Source organism: Boleophthalmus pectinirostris, unplaced genomic scaffold, assembly GCF_026225935.1.
Source record: "Boleophthalmus pectinirostris isolate CB_2022bp ecotype Guang Dong unplaced genomic scaffold, ASM2622593v1 HiC_scaffold_9, whole genome shotgun sequence".
NCBI lineage: Eukaryota > Metazoa > Chordata > Actinopteri > Gobiiformes > Gobiidae > Boleophthalmus > Boleophthalmus pectinirostris.
The window spans coordinates 19,787,773-19,810,097 of record NW_026571541.1 but is presented as its reverse complement, the minus strand read 5'-3'; the positions used below and the strand labels follow the sequence as shown (position 1 = coordinate 19,810,097).

The following is a 22,325-nucleotide window of genomic DNA, read 5'->3' as shown; positions in this document are numbered from 1 at the left end:
AGGCTAACTAAAAACGGGGAAACACCACCGTTAATAACATACAAAACTTGAAGTATGTCTTAGAAAATAAATCACTTAGTAACTAGAAATCATTATAAAGAACAATGGAAAACGTGCAGGATACCATAATCAAATCACTGTAAGTAGTATGGGTCAAACTGTACATTTACTTCTTTGTATGGATACTGACAGCTCCTGCTCTTGTTGCCAGTAGAAAATCTATACATGCATATTAATTTCCCATTCTGAAATAATCTGACTAGAGTAAGCAATATGTATCCATTAGTAACTTAAACACAAACTGCCTTCCCTGCTAGCTGTTTGATTATAATTAAAAGGAGGAATCCCTGGGGAAAAACAGAAATTCTAATGTCTGTAGTGCGCCAGCATGTAAGCCAGTGACACAGGAAGAGAGGCAGAGGCAATGACAAATTATAAACACATGTAATTTAAATGAGGGCGTTTAGGAGTGCAGGGATAACTGCGGGGAAGACAAATAAAAACAATCCTTCATGCGCACAGACACAATATTACAAATACTCAAGGCCAGTTCTGCTGCTACTGTATACTAATCATTTTGATAAAGGGCTAAACACGGAATTCTTGAAATTTTCACAACGCTTACACAAAATAGTAGTTTTCATGATCAGCTATGCAGAATTACTACTACTATAAAACAATATCAGGTTAAAATAAAATAGAGATAAAAATCAAATCACAACATTAAATACAATCTAAATCCAGACTATAGATCAGGGGTGTCAAACTCAAATTCACAGAGGGCCAAAATTAAAAACTGAAAACCTTTTTGCCACCTGGTCCTGAGTTTGACATGTCTGCTATAGATGGTTGTCAAAAAAAAAAAAAAAAAAAAAAAAAAAAGAAACAGCAACAACAATAGATTCAAATTGATCTTAACTGATACTAATAGAAACTAATGAGTACTCAAAACTAAATGCTCATTTGAAGTATGAGTAAGAGTTACTATAAACAACAAGGTAATATTTAAATCCCATTATTATTTTGTGGTGAAAATTACATGTTTTGTTTAGTTTTTATCATTGCATCATTGGTATCAAAATTAGTATTGAGTTTTCCTTTGTATCAAAATCAAATCAAAATAAACGGGCCGATAAAACTAGCTAACTAAACTAACTAACTAATGTTTAAGGTCTAGTCAGTCATCCCTGATAACCATGTGGTCGCCAATGTCAACAGCCTCTCTGAAAACCAATCATAAAGGTGGGTGAATAAGCTGTTACATTTGAACCTCTAATCATACCACTGGAGCCAAAATCGCAAAGCAAAATCCCACCACATGCCAATAGAGCTTGTTCTCTCTCCACTGTTTGAGCTCTTTGACAAAACATAAACAAAAGTCGACAGTTTCTGAGTCAGATGAAATGCACGATTTGACCTCTGGAGAAACAACCTCCCCTTCATCTGCTGCGTTTGCACTTCCAGTTTCAACTTTGACAATCAGATTCACCTCTGGGTAAGAAATTACTGCACAATCCTCAAGTGACTCAGAGGAGAAGAGCTGATCGTCAATAATTCAGAGAAAAAGCATAAAATGGAGGACGGATTTGGAATGTCAAGTACTCAATTTCCAAACGGGCTGTGCAGAAATTAAAGTATGCAAAACATGTGATTTGAATGTAGCTGGACTGCACCATGCGTCCACTCATATATTTATGTGTATTTGTTCTCTTGTTCAAACATGCGTCTTCAAAGTCTGAGAAAGGCGGATGGAAATAAACTGTGGAGTGGTTTATTATGTATTCTGTTTACACATTTAGGATCCCAGCGTGGATTGCTTTGAACAGAATACAAGACAAAAAGAATTATTTGCCTTCAGCCTCTTCTGCCATAATTCCAACTCCAGTCTTGGCTGAGGAGGCAGGGTTTTTCGCAGTTCATAGAAAGTCATGGTTGTGATCTTGTGCTGCAGGGAACATGCTCTCCCATTCTCTCTGATATGCAAAGCTAATGTGTGAATTTGGAGAAAAAAATGTTTGCTATCCTCCATCTATCCCTGGATCAGTGGGGATGTTGCTTACAGGCTTTTGTTGGTTTTCCAAATGTATAATAATAATACGCAGAGGAAGAAATTGAGACTATATTCCTTATATTTCTGAGGTTTTAATGCTTACAAATGGACACTGAGTAGAATAAAGTACAGTATTTTCTGCACTATTAGGAGCTCTGGATTATAAGGCGCACTGTCATAGAATGGTCTATTTTTGAACTTTTTCACGAATAAACCACACCGGACTTTAAACGAAACACAAGTTCGATGGGTCAGTCGGAATTTGTTTGGCGCATTCACGGTGACTCTTGGCTTTGTTCGGTTGTGGCGTGTAGGGAGGGTGCTGTCTGGGACCGCTGGATTGTTGGCGTGTTCACAGTGACTCAGTTGTTCAGTTGTGTCTAGAAGTGGCACATTGCACTCACTTTTTCGGTTTGTTCAACCATTCCGTTCCTCGTCCGTGTCGAGGGATGAGTGTGTCTGCGGGTGTTTTTCGTTGCGCGGTCGCTATCTGCTCCGTGCATGTTTGCGTGCGCTGCAGGTGATGCGGCTTTGTAGTTTACTGAAGTCGTGCTGGGACACCCAAGTGGATTCGTGTATAGGGTGCTCTGGATTGTCATTTTTTGATGGGGTTGGGGGCTTAAGAGCGCGCCCAATAGCCCGGAAAATACGTTAAGTGTAAATCTCACAATAAAGGAGGTAGAGGTGCGCTAGATAATTATCAAGCACAGATAATTAATTATGATACTAATTTATCCTAACTACGCATGAATTAGCCTTCGACTTACTCTGTAATGAGCAGTTTAATAAGACATTATAAAGGGGTTCAGCTTTGATCACTAAGAGTCGTTATGCTTTATTTTAATAGCGTATGCATTTTAAAGCGTTACTGTTACCTTAAGTTACTTGGTCCCTCACCATGGCAGCTATTCATTAGTCAGTCTGCATCTCCAAATAGCAACTAAGTTATGACAAGTACAAATGCAATAAAAGTACATTTCCTCTCTTAATGGAATATGCAGATCTCTCAAAGGATGAATGCTGATATTTGTGGCTTGATGCACTGGCAAACGGAAAAAGAGCTTTATTGCGGCCTGTTACTTTTGTTGAGTTGTAAATCATTTGTAATTTCATTTCCAAATATATCAAACTTTGGAGAGCACCACTATATAACAATGTGGTCACAAAGTTTTAATATAAGGTCACGACTGATACAGAAAGAATGAAGAAAACTGCTGGACTTGACTGTCTCTAAACTAACATGGCTGAACCAGGTCTAAACAGAAACCAAAGAATTCTGTGTGTACCTGATTTTTAGTGTCTTAAAATTATACTGCATTATGATTATTCACAGCGATGAGTATGTAAGCACTTTTAAGAGTTTTCCGCTGGGTACCACAATTTGAGAAGCACTGTCTTTTCCACGGATGTCAAGTTGATGGAGTTTGGATAAAAAAGCCACAAACTTCACACATTTCCTATAGACTGTGTCAGCTTTTACAGAGTACACTATAGCGCCGGGCTGACTGCTGTGACAAATGGCTTGCTTCTTGCTACCACTGACCCAAGACCTCTGGATCCACTTCTGTATGTGCATCTATTTGACCATATTGTCAGAGTGCACTGCATCCAGAACTTGTTTGTCACTGAATTTATTAATAAAATACATCTGCTACAACCACAGCTTACCATTGACAGTCAGTGAAACCTCCTTCTCGCCTGCTCCGACTCTTGGGACCACAGCACGGCATACATATTTCCCAGCATCCTCTTGTCTCACAGACTTCAATGTCAGGAGGTTCTCGTTGCTCAAAACCTACAGCAAAAAACAGTCTGAGCTCATCAAAGGGAATGAGAGTAAAGTCACCTCTGCATTTGCGATAACAACACAGCGGCTCCCAGGCACGAGCAGAGGTAGCACCATTTAATAACTTAAAGGGCACCTCTTCTCAATTATTAAAATCCAATTTGGGGTTGAGCTCAGAAGTGAAAAGAGGGTTGGCTTTGGCCTTTGGTTCTGACAAAAGTAGTGTGGGAATGGTGTGGATTTGAAGATCAAAATAACAGAAGCAGGTCGCGATGAGGTATATATATCACTGTGTTATATGCCGAGTCAATGACTTTTGATATTTTAGAGCATTAAATTTATTTCAGGAGTTCAATTTAAAGTGAAATATTTTGTTGATTCGGTATATTAAGTAAGGTTATATAGAATTTGGTTAGTGTGAGTGGTTCATGGATTATAAAGCAAAAATTTCAGTAAAAGAAACTCACCACCCCTGAGCCTCTCTTCATCCACACAATGGTGAGCGAGGGGTTTCCGGTCCACGCACAGTTGAACACAGCGTCGGAGCCCAGGTCCACCTGTAACGACTGAGGCTCAGCAGCCATGCGTGGCCCAACTGTTGGAATAAACATCATTAACACTCCATGATTCATTGATAATTAAGCTCCCACTGAGCAGGCAGCGCCACTTACGAGCCAGACACAAAATATAAAAGACAGCTAATCCATAATCATTTGCAGTCATGCTGCTGGCATAACTCAAAGTATGCAAAAGAGAGATGAGCTCGCCCACTCACAGTAGACGTCCACATTACGACTGATGTTGGTGTGGCCCAGTGCGTTGGTTACTTCGCAGGAGACCGGTTCAGTAAAGAAGGAATGGTCCACAATAACTTCATATGTGTCTCCAGAAACCTCTTTAATTATACTGCCGCCTTTGGCCCACCTGGAGAGCACATTAGACATTACGACAGGTTCTCAGCGCCTTTGTGTCAATAGTCTTCTTTTATGTGAATAAATCATCATTCTGGGGCAGGTATGGAGGTGCTGGCTTCAGCATATTTTGGTGGCAGCCCTCCACGCTGTGACAAGCTCCCTGGCAACTCCAGAGGCAGACAGCGCCTTGCTCATTACGGCGAGCGAGTGGTGAGTGCAGCTCTTGAGTGCCAGGCAAGAACAAACCAAACAAATCACGCTATGACAAATGAGCGGCTCTCTCACCTTTTGAAGCAGCAGCCTGACATGCTCTGTAATATACCCAACACCTGACGTTCACAAATGACATGGGACGCTGTAAGAACACCTGTTTGTGTTTTGTGACTGATGGATCCAGCATAACGACACAATGCTACCATTCCCCACATTATTTTTTTTTTTTGTCCTATTTTGATGATGTCACAGCACTCTGCATGTGTGGATAGATCTCCACAGCTGTAACAGACAAGGCCCATTTATAAAACTAAAGGCACTGGCTTCCCTGCGTGTCTATTTGGAGCATTCTGACAGCTATGGGACATCCAATACATCATACATCTAAACACTGCCATCCTGGCATTGAAAAAAGATGTTGCAGCAAGACGCAATTGAAAAATGACAGTAAAAGGCGAGACTGTCTCAATTTTTACTTTTGCAAGACATTTTCTGCAGGTTCAAAGTGAGCAATAGTTTTTCATGACTAACCAGGACCCCTACTTGACAAAAATAAAACCTTTCAAATGAATTAACTTCATCATTAAGCACTGTTCTAATTGGGATTCATAGAGGTTATTTCGGCTTGTGTCTTAGCTAAAGCTTGCATTCCCAATTTGTGTGCGACAGCAAGGGAAATGTAGAGGCACAGAGAAACACCTGTGTTTCCTGAAATATTCAAATTGGGGCAGACTGCTGTTTATGGCCCGTCTGACCTTTACACAAGTGACTCTGGAGCAGGAGTAGGAGTTGTAAAATGTCTGGGTGGTAGTGCAAAGGAACAAGACTCACTTTGCTGGAATAGCCTGAGGAAAGATGTCTGCACTTTCCATCTGCACAGTTTGGTAACACTATCACTATACTGTATTTAGAGAGCAAAATTGTGTGACAGAACTTAATTAGAAATTTAATTTATTTAAGAATAGAGCCAGATGGATTATTATGATTGGCCTGGCTACAACTTGTCTGGACACAAATATCTTTTGTTCAAAGTGTTTTAATTTTGCCACATACTGAAAACAGTACATGTTATTTTAGTGTAGTACAACTATTGCTATAGTTCAGCTCAAATGAACAACTCCACCAAAAGCCTAGAGCTCTTTGTCTTGTTCTTTGTGCTAATGATACTTGACTTGGAGATCAAATATATTATAGATTTATTATAATGCTATTCACAACCTACACAACTGTCCACTTTGAGTTACTTAGGCCTGAAGACTCACTCAGACGATGATAGACCACCATATGCGATTGCAACAAGACATTAAAATTGCTGCCTCCGATGTCTCTATAATGAAGGTTGTGCACAGTACACATGTTAGTATGAAACACTTCCCGCCCACACCGGGGTCTATCTCCTGCTGTAAAAGGTGTAATATGATAAGCGCAGATGCTAGGAGGCGGGTGGAGGTTAAAGCTAGTGGGTTTGGAGGAACCTGACAGTATTACGAGAGAGGAGCATAGATAGAATAAGGTGGTCCATTGGGAGAATCTGGCTCTTCGCTGCTTTGGGCTTGGGTCTTGTCCAACACTCATGTCTAAACATAACCGACCAGAGGTAACAAAAACACCTGCATACCCAATGGGAGGTCAGGAAGGCAGCGGTGAGCTTAGTCAATAGCTGATTCACTTTGCACCATTGTCTGCAATCCAGGGACTTGATTCGACCGATGGGTGCGAATGTTCAGGTATAAGCGTAAGTCTATGTGTGTCTGAGAGGAGTTAAACGGATAAACAGGCCGGTAATGGAAGCAGCAGTTGAAGGAGAGTGAGAAGACTGGGGTGTGTTGAGGGTTGGAGGGGGGAGCTTTGTATGCGCTGAATGTGATTAAGCCAATAAAAAGAGTGACAATTAAATTAGGCAGGTATCGGTGCCATCAGCATCCAGGCCCACAGTAAATCAGGCCCTACAGTTATTATCAGCATGGTTAAGCACAGCAAAGTCTGTTCCATTCGCACTTACAAGATTATTAGATGTGATGTGAGAAGTCATTAGTGGAATATATATACTACCATAATGAGCAGGTTCAAGGATGACATATTGAAAATCGGGAATCAAGAAAATGTAGACTGACAAGTGTTAAGCAACGTTTTGCAATATTTTCAACTGTGTGATCAATCCAAGGACATTTTGACATCCATTTGCATTGGGCTGTTGGCAGGCACTGGTAAATCTGTGGTGTAAATAAAAGAGCATTTTTCATATTTTTAACCAGGCATATGATTTTAAAAATATCTAAGCACAGACTGTCAAATAAGTAGTAACTATTCATTGTGCCATTGTGTCATTTTTTACTACTATTATTATTTATATTTTAACATTGCATTTCTACTTCTTTTTTGTATTTGTATTTTTCTATTGTATATTTTAGCTTTGGATAAGAAGGTGCAAAAACAGGGTGTTTAGAGGTTGTATCAAATTAATTAGATTTTCTTTCTGAATAAATAAATAAATAAATAACAGCCTGACTATAATAGCGACAGTACAAAAATAATAGTCTCCCTTTTGCTAGTATTTTATCAGTGAAAAAGAAAAACATAAATGCAGTATTTAACAACGTAATGTACCAATATAAGGTAGAAATGTACACATATACAGAAGACATTTTCACAGATCTAAGTAAATTGCCAAAACAAGAGCGGCCCACACAGCATCATTACCTACAGACGCATTTCAAAGGAAATCTACCCAACAGTTTGAGCCTGAGACCAAAACAAACAACTGGATCAAACAATAGTGAGAATAGTGCAGGAGGATTGGGTTATTTGTGGCAATGCCATAAGGAGCTGGTTCTGTTGTCGCCTGGTGGCTCCACGCGTAGACGAGGGACCTGATTGGCTTTGTTTATCTTTTTCCCCAAACTCTTTCTCTGTTTGTCTCTCTTTTTTCTTTATCTCTCTCTCTCCCTCTCTCTCTCCCATGCCCCTCTCTTTCTCTCTGGTAGTGTCTAGTTTGGATCAGCAAAATCCCTCTGTCTCTCGATCAGAGGCAGCCTGAGTGATGTTTGCCTGTTTTCCAGTTCTCCGCCATCACAAAGCACCCCACTTATCTGTTCTTGTGGCGTTTTTGATTCAGAGCGCAAACAAATGGCCATTACTACTCTTCATTCACTTTTAGCACCTCTTTTATGTGCTCTTCAAAAGTCTCAGCACAACTTTATTCTATACTTTGAACTAGCTATCCCTGTATCTCCAAAAATATATATCTTTCTTTCCAACTGGCACATTTTTAAGATCGTATTGAAGTTGAGAGACCAATCTGAAGCCTAGAGCAATACAGGCCTTTTTTACTAGTGCCCTGGCGTGTGTATCTGGAGTGTCCATTGAATTGGGTGGCTTGGAGTGGAGCAGAGCATGCTGGGAATAGATGACTCTCTTGGGGATAGAAAAAGAGTCCATCTGTCTAAGACTTACTCTGTCCTTGTGCCATATCTGATCTGGGGTAGACACTGAGTATTAGCACTGAATAATGGCCGCACACAGCGCCTGACCAGCTTCCTGCTCTCTGCTGTGATATTACTCTCTGGAGGGGGGGGGGGGATGAGTACCGGGCTTCTTCCCTAGTGGAAAACCTCTCTCCAAAGCTCTGAACTCCAATGGTCCATGGGAGCACTGGGGCTCTTGTGTAAATTGCAGATAAATCTTAACATGGCCTATAAAACGTAATAATGGGTAGCGAGGGTAACCTTGGAATATCAAAAGTTATTAGACTGTCGGCAGAATATTTAAACCTATCCTTGACAACTAGCAGGGAACTGGTGATTTTCCAAGTCTAGGATGTAATAATGTCATACTCACAGAATGGGTTTTCCTACTTGCTACGCTGTATTCCACTATGAGATATCCAAACGGTACGTTCATAGACTTTGAACCTGATCATTTCCACTTAATGACCAGACTCTAGAACTCTCTCTCTCTCTCTCTCTCTATCTATATATATATATATATATATATGTATATATATATATATATATATATATATATATATATATATATATATATATATATATATATAACAGAGGTCTGTGTTTAAACAATATCCATTTTAGCTGTTCCCATCTGTATTAAATATTATTGGCTTACAGAAAGCTTTGAGGTCATCTGAAACCCTGCAATAGAAGCGAAAGGAAGGGAACAAATATATTACGCCGCAGGTAAAGTGGCAGTTCTACCCTCTCTTAGCTCCCATTTGGACAACCTTATTTCATTCTGCACTCTGTCAAAGTAACCGAAAAAGTCATCTCGAAGTGCCATTGCGTCTTAGCTCCTTGAAACCCCAGGGAGGGAGTCTGATTGTAGCATTGATCCAGTCTCATAACAATAGAGGTGAAATCCCCTCCGCCACAGACGTCCTGTCTGCGCCGCGCACCCACACAATCAAATACAAACCTTGTTTTCCACAATATCAGCGCTCACCCTCCTCCTCTTTCTCCTCTTTCAAAAGGGCAGAATCCATCAGAAAAGGCTACATCTCTGTTTGGCCACCAGCGAGTCTGTACTACATCCATTTCATTTCCCAGTGCTGAAGGAATCGGAGCCACCCAATCCCATTTCTTATTGATTTCACACCATTTAATTTTTCACTTGTCGTTTCCATAAAAGTCTCACATAAAAACACTTCAGCCGACACTTGAGGTGACTGTACTTTGAAATTATCTTGTGGTGATTTTTATCTTGAGGTTCGTCTCGCATCACACAATTATATTGTTTCAAACAGTACTAGACAGACAGTTTGTTATCTATTTTTGAAGCCTTCTGCCTATAAGTTCTGTACTGTAAACACACAATGTAATTAAATCTTAATAAGCTTTAAAGATTTCACACTGAGAAAATAGCATATACATGATCTACAATGCATTCTAACCATGTTTTCAAGTGACTGGCCACACATGAACATTTCTGCAAATTAAGGTAATGTATTGTACAGTATAGAATGCACCAATGATTAACTTTGACATAGAATTTTTTGTGAGTTTTTTTTTTTTTTTTTTTAGTGCACTTTGTTCTTACCTGTATTGTGTGACAGGGGGGTTGGCCTTGGCTGAGCAGTGAAATCTCACCAGGTTGCCTTCCAACACAGGCTGTGGCTCCACTGAGAGGTTGACAAGAGGAAGATCTGAAAAGAGAGGATAGAGTTATGGTTGTGGCAGCCTCCTCGCACACAAACACTTACTACTGGTTTGTTTGTGCAGCTGAATGCCAAAGCAAATACACAAAAAGTCACCTCTCTGAAGTAAATAACTGTGAAATTGCATAGACTTTGTGCTTTATGTTATTTCATTTGACAACTTATGTTAATATATTATGTTCACTGTAGTGTAAGCAAATATTAAAAAGCCAGGTGCTGCCACATGCAAGCAGGCGCAGTGAAAAGTTATGACATCTCCTCACAGTTACCGCACAGTTTCCCACGAAATAATCTGTAATTACAAGAATAATTAGCGAATCCTTTTTTAATCTTTAATTCGTCAAGCAGCTGGGGTCTATCGCAGTATCACAACAGTTTGTAGCATTTTGTCCCATTCTCACAGGTGTAGTACAATGCATGCTATTTTGATCTTAGTTGATTAATTCCTGCTATTAGAGGATGAAAATCAAAGCTAAACCTGACTGAATAATTAGAGTTTGTAAATAGCAATTTGCAGGAAGTGGATTGTGGAATCTGCTATTAAAACAATGCAAAACCTCCGTGGTACAATTAAGTCGGATCTCAGAATAAGAAGCATGTGTATTATGCAAATTGAATAAACAACTTAATTTATCCTAATTGACAAAGGTGGGATTCTTTTTGAAGATACATGTTCATTTCCATATTAATCCTGTCCCATGTGAGACAAAAAGCTATTTACATGGCAGACTCTGAATTTCTAGTAGGTTAAGCACTTTCAGGTTTCTAAATAAGCTCAGGATGTTGCAGCGAGGACTTGAAAGCGGAAAAACATGACAATTTCGAGCAGGTGTAGTCAAAATGTTTACAAGGGGTTTAGCATTTTCTATGAGACACACTGCAAAATATTGGTCAAGACATCCCAGTCACTTTAGTTGTTGTTTTCATGTTTGATTTCTCTGCTCACCCACACGTTTGATGCCATCTGTTTGAAAGGTGTGCTAACTTTCTGAGTCGTGCTCAAATTTACAAATGTGGAAAGTTGGTAAAAACGATCACATCTTCAATACACTGTGAAACATTTAAGTGTCTGTGTGCTTTACAACAAATTCACTTAATGGTGCGCTATGTCAATTTTCTGAGGAAGGGTCGCCATCTGTTTGTCTCCATGGAGATGCATGGAGTGTTATATACTATATTTAACTATATTTAACAAGGCCAAGTTACAGGTCAGGTTGGCGACAAATTACAGTAAAAAATGCATGTACTGGATTTTTGAGGAATAAATTAGGAAGAGTTTATTTGCAAAAACAGCTAAGTGCCATTTGAAAAAAAAAAAAAAAAAAAAAAAAAAGACACCAGAAGCTTATAGTTTACTCTTAGTATAGTAATATTTTCAAAAGTCAAATTTATTTTAGTGTTATGAAAATATAATTCCATCCCTTCTTGATAAAATCCACTACACATTATTGTCATCACTATAGCTCTAGAGGATGAAAAAAAACAAAAAAAGAACAATTTTCAAAACTGAGATATCTGTTTTTGCTTTTGGGCTTTTAAAATACACTTCACATTCAATTAAATATATAAGTTTAATGCCATGCTGTGGTTCCATCCAAGAATCTCCAGGCAGATAAGCAGGTGGTGGACCCCTCATCAGAAAAGTTGCATCTTTAAGTAGTTCTTAGACTCACATTGGGAGCAGCTCGGGCAACTAAAGTCTTATCAGTGCAGTGTTGAGCCTCAAGCATGCTACATCCTGGAACTGGGCCAGTTAACGGCAAAACATTAAGATAAACAGACAGACAAGCCCAAAATAATCCACCAATGACAATAACAGTAATGGTACAGTAATAGTATTGAATGTTGGGTTACTCTAATAGTTCATGTTCATTGTATTTGGTGGAATTTGGGGCAGTTTTTTAGTTAATTCTGAGTCTGATTTGGTTCTAGAGCACCCTGAGCTTGTTTATAGTTGTAAATAGCCTGACTGTGGTGTGTGGGCATGAGGAGTGGGGAAAGTGCTTTTTATCGTGTTGCAGTGCAGATGCTCAGGGCTGGCTCAGCTGCCACAGAGCCCCAGAGAGGGAGGGTGGTCCAGGTGGCATATCCTTCCACACACACTCACATGAACACACACACACAGACACACACACATGCCCACATCAGTACCCTTTCTCCCCCAGGACCCCCCCCCACCCCCTCCCCCCTCCCCCCACCACACACCATCCATCCACTCAGGGCTGCTCTGTTCAACCTGTACCTGTTATCCCTGACTGGGCTTGCAAGAAAACAACAACAAGGGATGATCTGGTGTCTCTGAGCTGCTAACAACCCAGACACAACAATGCCATTAATCAAGTAATAAAAACGCACCTTATTGTAAAACTTTCTGTGAGGTTACAGTTAGAGCTATTGTCTAGTTTATTACTCATGTTTGTGAGTGAATATATACATTTATATTCAATCACCCCTAATTAACTAATGCTACATGTATTTATTAAATTTATGTATTTATTTTGGGTAAGAAGTAAGTAAGAAATTTACATTCTTTTACAACAGAGCATATAACATTAATGAAATCATAGCAGAAATAAAAATTAAGGACTTATAGGCTTTGACTTACTTAAAAACTTATTTAATCCCACCCGTCTCTTCTAATCGAACACAAGCTTTCTTTGAATTTTTCAGACATTTTACATTAAACTATATGAACTATTTACAACTGCAGACAAAGAGTCACTGTTATAGATTGGTAACATAACTGGATACCAACAATGGTAAGGAAAATTAAAGATACCAACAATGGTAATGAACAGCACATACTTGCAATAGTAAGGAAACAACAAACATAAACCAGTGCTACAATTGCTATAAAAAATTTGGGCTTTGTAATATTGACATTTGAGGATATGTATTCATGACCTAAACAGAACCACGTGGTCCTAAAATGAATAACTTTGGATCAGCTTTAAAGTAAATTTGACATGTTTTTCTGTATTTCTAATTATGACTTTGTTTGTTGGGAAAGCACCTGTGGTAAATAATGTATCACAATTTTAAGTTACGTGGTGGTTTGTTTGAATAAAAGTTGAGAAGAAAAATATAAAAAAACAGTTTATTGTTAGAGTTTTCTGACTGATTAAACATTGATTTAACAAAATTAAAGTGTTTGGCATCTATTTTTATTTGTCTGATTACATCTATTGTGTAATGTAGACAAGTTTTGGCCCTTGTTAACATTATGGTTGCTAGGTAACAGTTATGGAATCACCTCTACGTGTCTCATCTGCTGCCCGTGTCCAACCAGGGAGTTACATTATAAAATGAGACAATACTTGGCAACATTTGTATTAAATTCTTGAATATAATGATGTTAATGTATTTGTCATATGCTCTTCACATGAGTACATTATTATTTTTTTATTATATTACTCTTTTTTGGTGGTAAAAACACATGACAGCCTTCTAACTTTGACCGTGATTCAAATCTGATTACACCTTGGCATGACTGAAGCTAAAACTAAAGCAAGTGTTCGCAGGTATTGTGAAGCCTTGTTCTCCTTTGTGTTTACCACATAGATTCTTCAGCGTGGATATGAAAGGCCATGTGGGCGTGTGTCATAATAAAACGGGAAACCTCTCTGTGCCTCAAGCAGCAGGGCTACCTTTCCACTAGGTGTTTTTAGTATCACTGGTAGTTAATTGCACAGACAAAATGGTGGGCTGAGAAAACCTTTGGGGCAAAATGACAGATGTGGCAGTGGTGGAGGTGGTAATAAAATAGCGCGAGAAGCCGGGGAGCCGAGCAACAGACATAAAAAGTGAGAGAGAGGTGCGGAGGTGGCGTGACTGCTAATAGAAGCCATAATGTAGGGACTAATTCACACTGCTTTTAGACTCAGAAAAAAAGCCCTATACTGTATTTTCAATCACGACAAGCAATCTTCAAGTCCCACCTCGTGGAGACTTTAAAAGACAAAAATGCTCATTACTGTCAACCTCCTTGTAATTAATGCGCTTTTAAAATTGATTGAGGCACGCTAACTGACCCTCCCACTAAAATGCGCCTGCCCCACTCTGCGAGCTTGCGAGAGTTATGATGACTTTACAACCTGTTTTATATTAGAGGAAGCAATTTGCCGGATAGTTCCACCTCCCTGTAAAAATCACCAGCGGAAGACAGTCATGGGAGTGGAGCTTGTCAAAAGTTTCACCGCTAATGTCCACAGTGGGAATTAGGGCTATGTCATCCTTGTAAACTCTGATCCTCACATGCTGACAAGAATCAAGTTTATAAAGTAGTCATCAGCGTAATGAAATGCATTAGTTGAGGCGTTAAAATATAAATATGGAAGACATTAGCAAAAAGATTCTAGTGCTTAGCTTGCAAATTAGACTTGTGATTTATGTACAAAAAGTAGGATTGTGATCAGAGTTCTAGTTTCAGATACAGCCAGGAGAAATGACTGAAATATGAACTGCTGCACAAGAATCTCATGCATTCTACAGTGTGTTTGCAGAGGTCCAGAGTTAGTATTTTATGTCTAAATAACAGGATATTTTGTTGTTTACAGTGCACATAACCTGAATGATTGCCGTCTTTGTGATTTGATATTGCACATACTTAGATTTCTAAATACTGTGCAGCCGTACAAGATGTCTCTCCTTCAGAAATAAAAGATATAATACAACTCTGGTAGAAAAGCACATGATGAATTGGAGATACAGTTATTTGACAGCTTTTGATTGGCCGGTTCAAAGTGGAGACCAGATGGTAGTTTTGAAATAGGCCTTCAGTTTCTTTCCTTTCCAGTATAAATGGTTTTCTCTGTTTCCTAAAGCTCATTTGACCATTTCTTCAGGTCAAGGTGGGCAGCTGTTCTCCAGTAGGCCTAGAATGGAGGCTGCGCGGGAGGGACTGGGCTGATGCTTAGCGGGCCAAAGCCCCAGCAGCATGGGCTCACTATCTTATGGTTGGGTGAGTATGTTACTGGAGGGGAGTGAAGACTGACTGACGTGTTGATCGCGCAGTATTCAACCATGCGAGGAAAAACTCTCTAGTTAAATGAACGCAGATGTTTAGCTATTTGCTCAGACTAAATGAATAACTTGATTTGTGTTAAATGTGGATATAACTCAAACTGTAGGTATCGAATACATTACAATTCTATGAAGATACATTCTTCCAAAAATACTAAATAATTCAACAAAATTAAAAATCCTGTCTCTCAAATGAATTTGCTATTACGTGCTTGATTAAGTGAGAAGAGCTTGTTGGTGAAGCATCTCCCAAAAACAAATCCATCCCAATTGCACATCTGCATCTTCTTTATTAATTAGTCTCAACAAATGGCATTCATTTTCTCCCCACATGCTCGGCTTGTTTGCTATGCTAACACACGAGAGCCCTGTCCCTGGTGCATTCACTTCCCCCTTTTACTGCTGAAATCATGTTTGTGGAGCAATGCACATGTGCTGGAATATTAATATATTTCATATGTAAATCCCTGTTGTGTTGAATGTGGCCTGTACAAACTAAAACTAGAGAATACATAGCAAAATGTGTGGATTGTTCTCTAAATCAAATCTGTAACTTAGACCGGGGTATTTCATTTCATATGGAGTATTAACTGCTAACTATGTTACCTTTATTGTTTTGAAAATGCCATATTCTCTGAAAACTATGTATTAACATGCTTATAAGTTTTGCTTTCGTTTTTTATGCTCTAAGTCTCCCCTCCCTTTGCTCTCCACCTCTCCTCTTCTCAGTTGTTGTTGCATTGTTTTGTTTTATGCTTTTGTATATCTATGGAGATTTATCGTGGGAGCATGGATGCCATAGGCTTGGGGGCTGAGCCTTGCACAGAATCTTACAGGTAGCTATAAGGAGGGTTTAAATAGAGCCCGGGAGAGATAGCTAAAATCCTCAAACATGCACAGATGACATCTCAAACTTCTTCAGGCATGTTTTGATGATAGAACAACCTTAAACATAGTAAAAAGCAGTAAGAGAAACAAAAATCATTTATGTGACTGGTTTATCTGTATTTTATGTTTGTGGTTGTCTGCTAACAAACTAAGTCAGATTAGAAGTCTAGAGCATAACATTGTAAGTTATGGGGCCATATAAGAGAGAGAAGAGGACACTAGGACGCTGCTTCTCTTCTGCTATCAAATAATTAAAGTGGGCTAATGGACTGGTTTGGACAACTGAAGTCAGCAGTCTGTCCGCTCCCACAATCACCCCGTAGCTGTTAAAGCCCTCTTATTCTGCCTACATTGCCTCAACATATTGTATTTAGATGCTAATTTGTCTAACCCTGGGTCAGATAACACTATATGGAATGAAAAGCGCTGAGCTTGATGTAAATTGTGACCACTGAAGGAATGATAAAAAGAAAAATAGTGTCATAAAATGCATTGGATTTGAGTTCTAATTTGACTCTGCTGCGTACATTGGCTGTTTGCATAGGGATTACTCTCGTGTGGGTTGTTAGGTGAATCGAATACTAAATAATGAGAGGCGAAACACACAGACGATTTTAATTAGTTTTGTTCCCATTAATATTATCTTGTTAATAGGGTCATTCTAGTCAGAGAAGAGAAAATAAATTACTTTAAATGTATTTTTTACACAGAAAAGGGAACTAGGCAATTGTCGTTCATTGTCATTTTATTGTAATTTCTATTCAAACGCACAATGCTATAAAAAAAAAATACAGTTGTATACAATCATTGGTAGCCCTGTTGAAGCATAATGATAATTTAAAACTTATATATAAAGAGGTTGGAAAATGCAAACCTCTTCACACTATAGGCTTTAATAAAAGGTAATAACTAATGCTCCTTGCTTTAAAAGTATAAAATATAGCCAGCAATCAGTGAACCTCACTCGTGATTTGGCCTAGTCTATTCTAGTATAGTGCTCCATATGCAGCCCTCTTCCTATGTGCAAATATTGTGCTGAATATGTCAAAAAGACTAAGTTCTAAGTTCGTTCTATTTAGAAGTCTCTGCAGAAAAGTTGGTTTGAATAATTCACCAAAGTTTGTTATTGCAAAACATTCACTGTATATTTTACTCAATCAGACAGATTTATTTACTCAAAACAGTTTCCTTTTGTTGAGCAAATTGCTACAGTAGAGTTATGATATAGAGTCTCATTCTGATCCATACTTTAAATTCCTATTATTTTTTTTTTGTTTTTTTTTTTACTGTAGAAGACTGGGAAAACCCCTCATATTTTTGGATATCTTTCAACTCATTTAAAAGTTAAAAGTTTACTTGTGCAATTTCTTTCTTTTTTTTTTTTTTTTTTTTTCTGTGTCCGCCACTAAAATCTGCAATGGAATGGAACTATGTGTGTTTATGACTTTACCTGTCAGTATTCATAAAACTGGGGCAGATACATAACAGTCTATCTCCAGCAATAACCAAAGTTCTAACATGAAACAAGTGAACCTCTCCATAGAATCAGATGACAGAACATTTGAAAATTAAAAGATGACATGGATGAGTCAAAGTTGTATTTCTGCCTGTTATATTCGTGTGATGTCTAATTTGGCTGTGGTTGTCAGCCCCAGCTCTGAAGGCTCTGCCAGACTTACCTCCCTGTCCCGCTGAGGGGATCGAGGCTTTCATGTGAGGGGAGGGGCCATGAGCAGATCAGCCTTGTGGGAGACAGTTTAAATCTTGACAATTAGTCAGTGCTGTCGCCCGGTGAGATCTCACACTGTGACAAATGACTCCGGCAGCTTTAATTGTGTAAAAGGCACATTTTTGGGGATGCTAATTAGAAATATGCTGCTCTCATTTTTCAGGGTTAAATCATGTGTCCAGGAGCCAGACGCTGATATGATGATCAGACGTTTCTAAAGCTCTGTACAAAAATACTTAAATTGGCTGTACCCGCTTTTTTTTTATGTTATAAAGTCAATTCTGTTTTATCCCAGTACAGATATATTTTAAAAGCAGCTGTAGGGTCAAAGTAAGACAGATGTATCCAGTCTGTATCTAATAATGAAGTACTTTACTGGTTCAATTGCTAACATTTTCCTGGTGGCAAAAACACTTTTAAGAATTATTCTGTAATGGGTTTGTTTTTACTAAACCTTTGGTACAACATAACCATCCACAATGGACACATAAAATGTAAACAAATCATCAAAATCGCATCTGAAAATGTTTCAGACTTTTAAAAATCACAATTTGAAACTTGGTAAAAGTAAAATGAAAAAGTAGTTTAAATGAATGGATGTGTGCCCTATGTTTCACCCAAAGTGTTTGAGAAGAACACACTCATCAATATAGAGAGGGACTAATGAGTTTACATGTGGGCCGACTGGCTCGCTGACAGCGGGTGAAGACAGATGATGAGGACAAAATGCAAAGGTTGCAAACACTAACAACTGTTAATCACATTGCAACTCCTGTGTCTGTATGAGCCCAACAGCGCCGTGCCCACTCTCCAAAGCAAAGCGCTGCCTCTTGTGGTGAACATAATGAAAAGAATGTAGTCGTCACTCATAATGGCTCTCTAAATAGCATTTTCTGCTTTATTAGTCATAGTTAATGATGTTGAAGGGGCTGCGAGTGATGCAAAACCCTTTTGTGCAAAGCCTTTCTCTCACAGTGAACGCTCTGTGATCAAAAAAAGATTCCTTCACAATTGAGCTTGAATATGTTTTACACGCTGGGCTAACTTTGCCTATTTTAGAGGGGGAATTGTACATGCCCCACAGAAGAGATTGATGGCACAAGTCTGGGAATAAAACATAGCGACTGGATGCCACTTTAGACAGACAGCTGGACCAGAAAGGCAGTCTCACTTATTGAAGATTCTCTGCTCCAATGCAAAACCCAATAGAAAAATGTCAACACAGTATCTGCACCTGGAGAATGAAGGGGCAAAATAGCTCCAATTATAAATTCCCATCAGACCTTAAATCTTTCTGTGTTGTCAGACAATTTCCTGGACTGCATTTTCAAAGATGAAGAGGAAAGCTGTCAATTTGTTGCAAATAATAATTTCTTAGAACTTCGAACATCTATACAATTGATACCTACTTTCTTGGTTTTGCATGTCAGTTTCAATCATAGACTGAATACATAAATGAACATAACTAACCCGCTAATCTCTGCGTTCCAAATAGAAGGAGAGCATGGGAGTGCTTCCGGCTCCATCAGCCTGAAAAATTGTCACTCCTCTCTCTGTAACGGCTGCTGTGAGCCTCATAATGTTGGTCTTAAAATGTTTGTATTAAACCACTCTACATGATCCTGTTAGTTTTATTTCGCTATTTTGTCCGTAAATAACTTCCTATTCCTAATATGAAACTTGACTCTAAATTCACCCCTATAATTACTAGCCTTGTAAGTACTGGGTGACGTCACAATCCTTTAGTCTGGTACAACATACCACATACAGTCTGGTTTCAACATATTACTGCCTCGATCAGCAGGAAGTAAGGATTACATCTCTCGAGGTATTTTGTAAATTGACATTGCATGGACTCAGAATCATACTTCTGTAAGTTGTTATCACTTACAAAGCATGCGTATAAAGCATGCTTATACACTAAAAACTAAAAAGTAGTATAAGATGATAGAAGGTGTCTTACGCTGGATGTCGATGGTGACACTGGTCTCCTTGCCGTTGGGCACTGCCTTGTTGGAGGCCTTACAGATGATCTGCTGCCCAGTCTCGATGTTTGTTGGGGATAAGTACAGCGTGCTCACTGTGCTCTCTTTTCTGCCGTCTCTGAGTAACGTCTGAAAAACAAAGGAATCGTATAAGTCTTGTGTCTTTGTTCATGTTGGATAGGCATGCATTCATTAAGAGCAGTTGAACATGCTGCACAATCCTGTTAACTTTCTCTATGGACAATAAAACACATACAGTCAAATGATGTTAAATGAAATAGTAACTATATAAAAAGCCATATATAGATCTATATCTGTAAAGGAAGATAAATATGAATAGGAAACACATCACAGATTCTACTGAGAAGAACTGTAGAAAAGAATTCTTGACAAAACTATCGCATAATCAATATTGACAAGTGAATATCTAAAGTAACACAATTGTTGTGGTTCAAAACAACTCCAAACTAATCCGAAGAAAGGAAAGAGATGGAACAAAGTCTATTGGATAAGCTTTGAAGGTGGTGTAAAGTAGTAAAAAGACAGGAAATTCATGAATATAAACATGTTGTCCCCTGCGGCCAGTGCCAGTGGCGAAGCACGGCAGATTGATTAAAAAAAGAGAAGAAATATGTTTTTGAGCTCCCTTTTGTATGTCTGCCGAGGCGCGCTCCAGTGCATGGCTTGTCATACAGCACAAAGGAAATCAATCTTCTTTTCAGCGTTCATCCTCTGAGCCCTACATTGTGGAAGCCATCTGGAATCCGCTGGTACAGTGTGGAGGGAGCCGTGGTGGGGTGCTCTGGGAGGGCTGGCCGCTCCATGTGAACCAGAGCGGGACAGAACTTAAGGCAGCCACTAGAACAAATAGTGTGGGCAACAGGGCACACTGCGTCCAGCAACAGAGTCAGAGCACGTTTCCAGGGAACATCTTTAAACAAGGCTCACTGGGCTCTGGGCTCTGATATGGGATGTAACGGTAGGATTTTGGCGTCATGGTTTTGGTAATTGTGAAATGCACTTTAATAATTCTAAGGGATATTTAACTATAAAGAGATTTAAACTGTTTCGAGTTGCTAATGTTTCAGATCAGATCTAGTTCAGATTTATTTTTATTTTTTTAAATCTGCACTATAACTTATGGCAGGGATGGGCCTACTGATTTGCCTAGAAAGTTCCACAGTATACCATTTAACTTATCTATCTTGCATTAATTCCTAAAACATACCATGAAAATATGCATCGCCTGGAGCTGTCACCTGCTTGTCTTCATGGTTATATTGTATATATACTGTGTAAGATTCCAGTCAAAGCACTTTTTTTTTTGTATTAACACTGAAAAAGAAATAATAATAATAGTCTTAGATCAAGAGTTGAACTTGTATTGTTTCGAAAAGGTTACTGTTCTTATACTGTAAGAGCAGGACTCCCATCGAGAGGGTAGAGCCATTAAAATGTTTAACTTTTCAGATCAATACAAAGGTTCTGCAGGTGAAATAACTAACTCATATATGGAAACAATGATGGCTAAAATATATAGCTTGAGAATATGAATTGTATATAAAAAGCTCCACAATAACAGACCATTAATTACTGGATACCTCAGACATGGGCTCATTGTCAGTGTTCTAAGTGGTGCTAATTATCTCCTCATTTTGCTACATTAATGCATGCTATACTTATAAGTTATGTGCCTTCTCACAAAACCCATCTTTAAGTGTGCAGTTAACGACTGCATACTTAAAATTTCCAAATACATCACCTATTGACACTTTAAGTAAAGTTCGGATACATACCGGGTAGTGTAACCATAAGTATGCCATTAGTGTTTTTTGGATCATTATACGCTCTTTTCAGGTATAGTCAAGTAATAGCAATTTTCATGCCCTTTTAACTCTTTGTAAAAGACTAATGCTTCAGTTTCTTAAATTTTTGCACACACTTTCAAAGCTTCCCAACAGGATTACCTCATACTGTAATGGTACTTGAGAGACTTCTTGAGATCAAGTTCTGATTTGGTTTGAGGGTGAGATTTGTTTAGCGTCTTTGTGGCTAAACCTCTTTGTCAAAACCCGATCTCATCTCGGAAGCAGGGCTGGGCATGGTTGAATCTTGGATGGGAGAAAGGAATATCTGTGAATGTGTGAGTGATTGATTGGTGGTCGGAGGAACTTCACTTCTGTCAGTTTACCCCAGGGCAGCTGTGGCTACAGTACTACAGTAGCTTACCACCACTGAGTATGGAGTGAATGAATAATGTTTGGAATTAAAGAGACTTTGAGTGCCTGGGAAAGTGCTATATAAGAATTTAAAAACTAATGCATTATTCTAAGGCAATACTCATGGTTCAAACCTGTCATTAAATTCCGATATAGTTTCTATCTTCCTCTCGTTTTTTTGTTGTTTCCATTTTCTCAAAAGTAACCCAGCAATGTTTGTGTTTATCCTTCAAAAAAAAAAAATAATAATAAAATAAAAAAATGCAAATCTAGAGATAACTTGATTAAAGTCCGAAAACTTGCTGAACTTTTCTTTCATATTTCAACTGTATCACTTGAATATTGAAGTTTG

At 38.7% G+C, this 22,325-nt stretch overlaps 1 protein-coding gene across 1 annotated transcript in view; it reads right to left on the bottom strand.

Moving 5' to 3' along the window:
- Nucleotides 1–22,325, bottom strand: part of kirrel3b (kirre like nephrin family adhesion molecule 3b) — a 74,372-nt gene that overhangs the window by 17,702 nt on the left and 34,345 nt on the right. The window contains exons 5-9 of the mRNA XM_055166686.1: nt 19,733–19,883; nt 10,013–10,118; nt 4,612–4,760; nt 4,304–4,431; nt 3,719–3,845 (exon numbers count right to left, since the gene is read on the bottom strand). Coding sequence (XP_055022661.1) covers nt 3,719–3,845; nt 4,304–4,431; nt 4,612–4,760; nt 10,013–10,118; nt 19,733–19,883 — 661 coding nt within the window. The remainder of the gene's footprint in view (nt 1–3,718; nt 3,846–4,303; nt 4,432–4,611; nt 4,761–10,012; nt 10,119–19,732; nt 19,884–22,325) is intronic.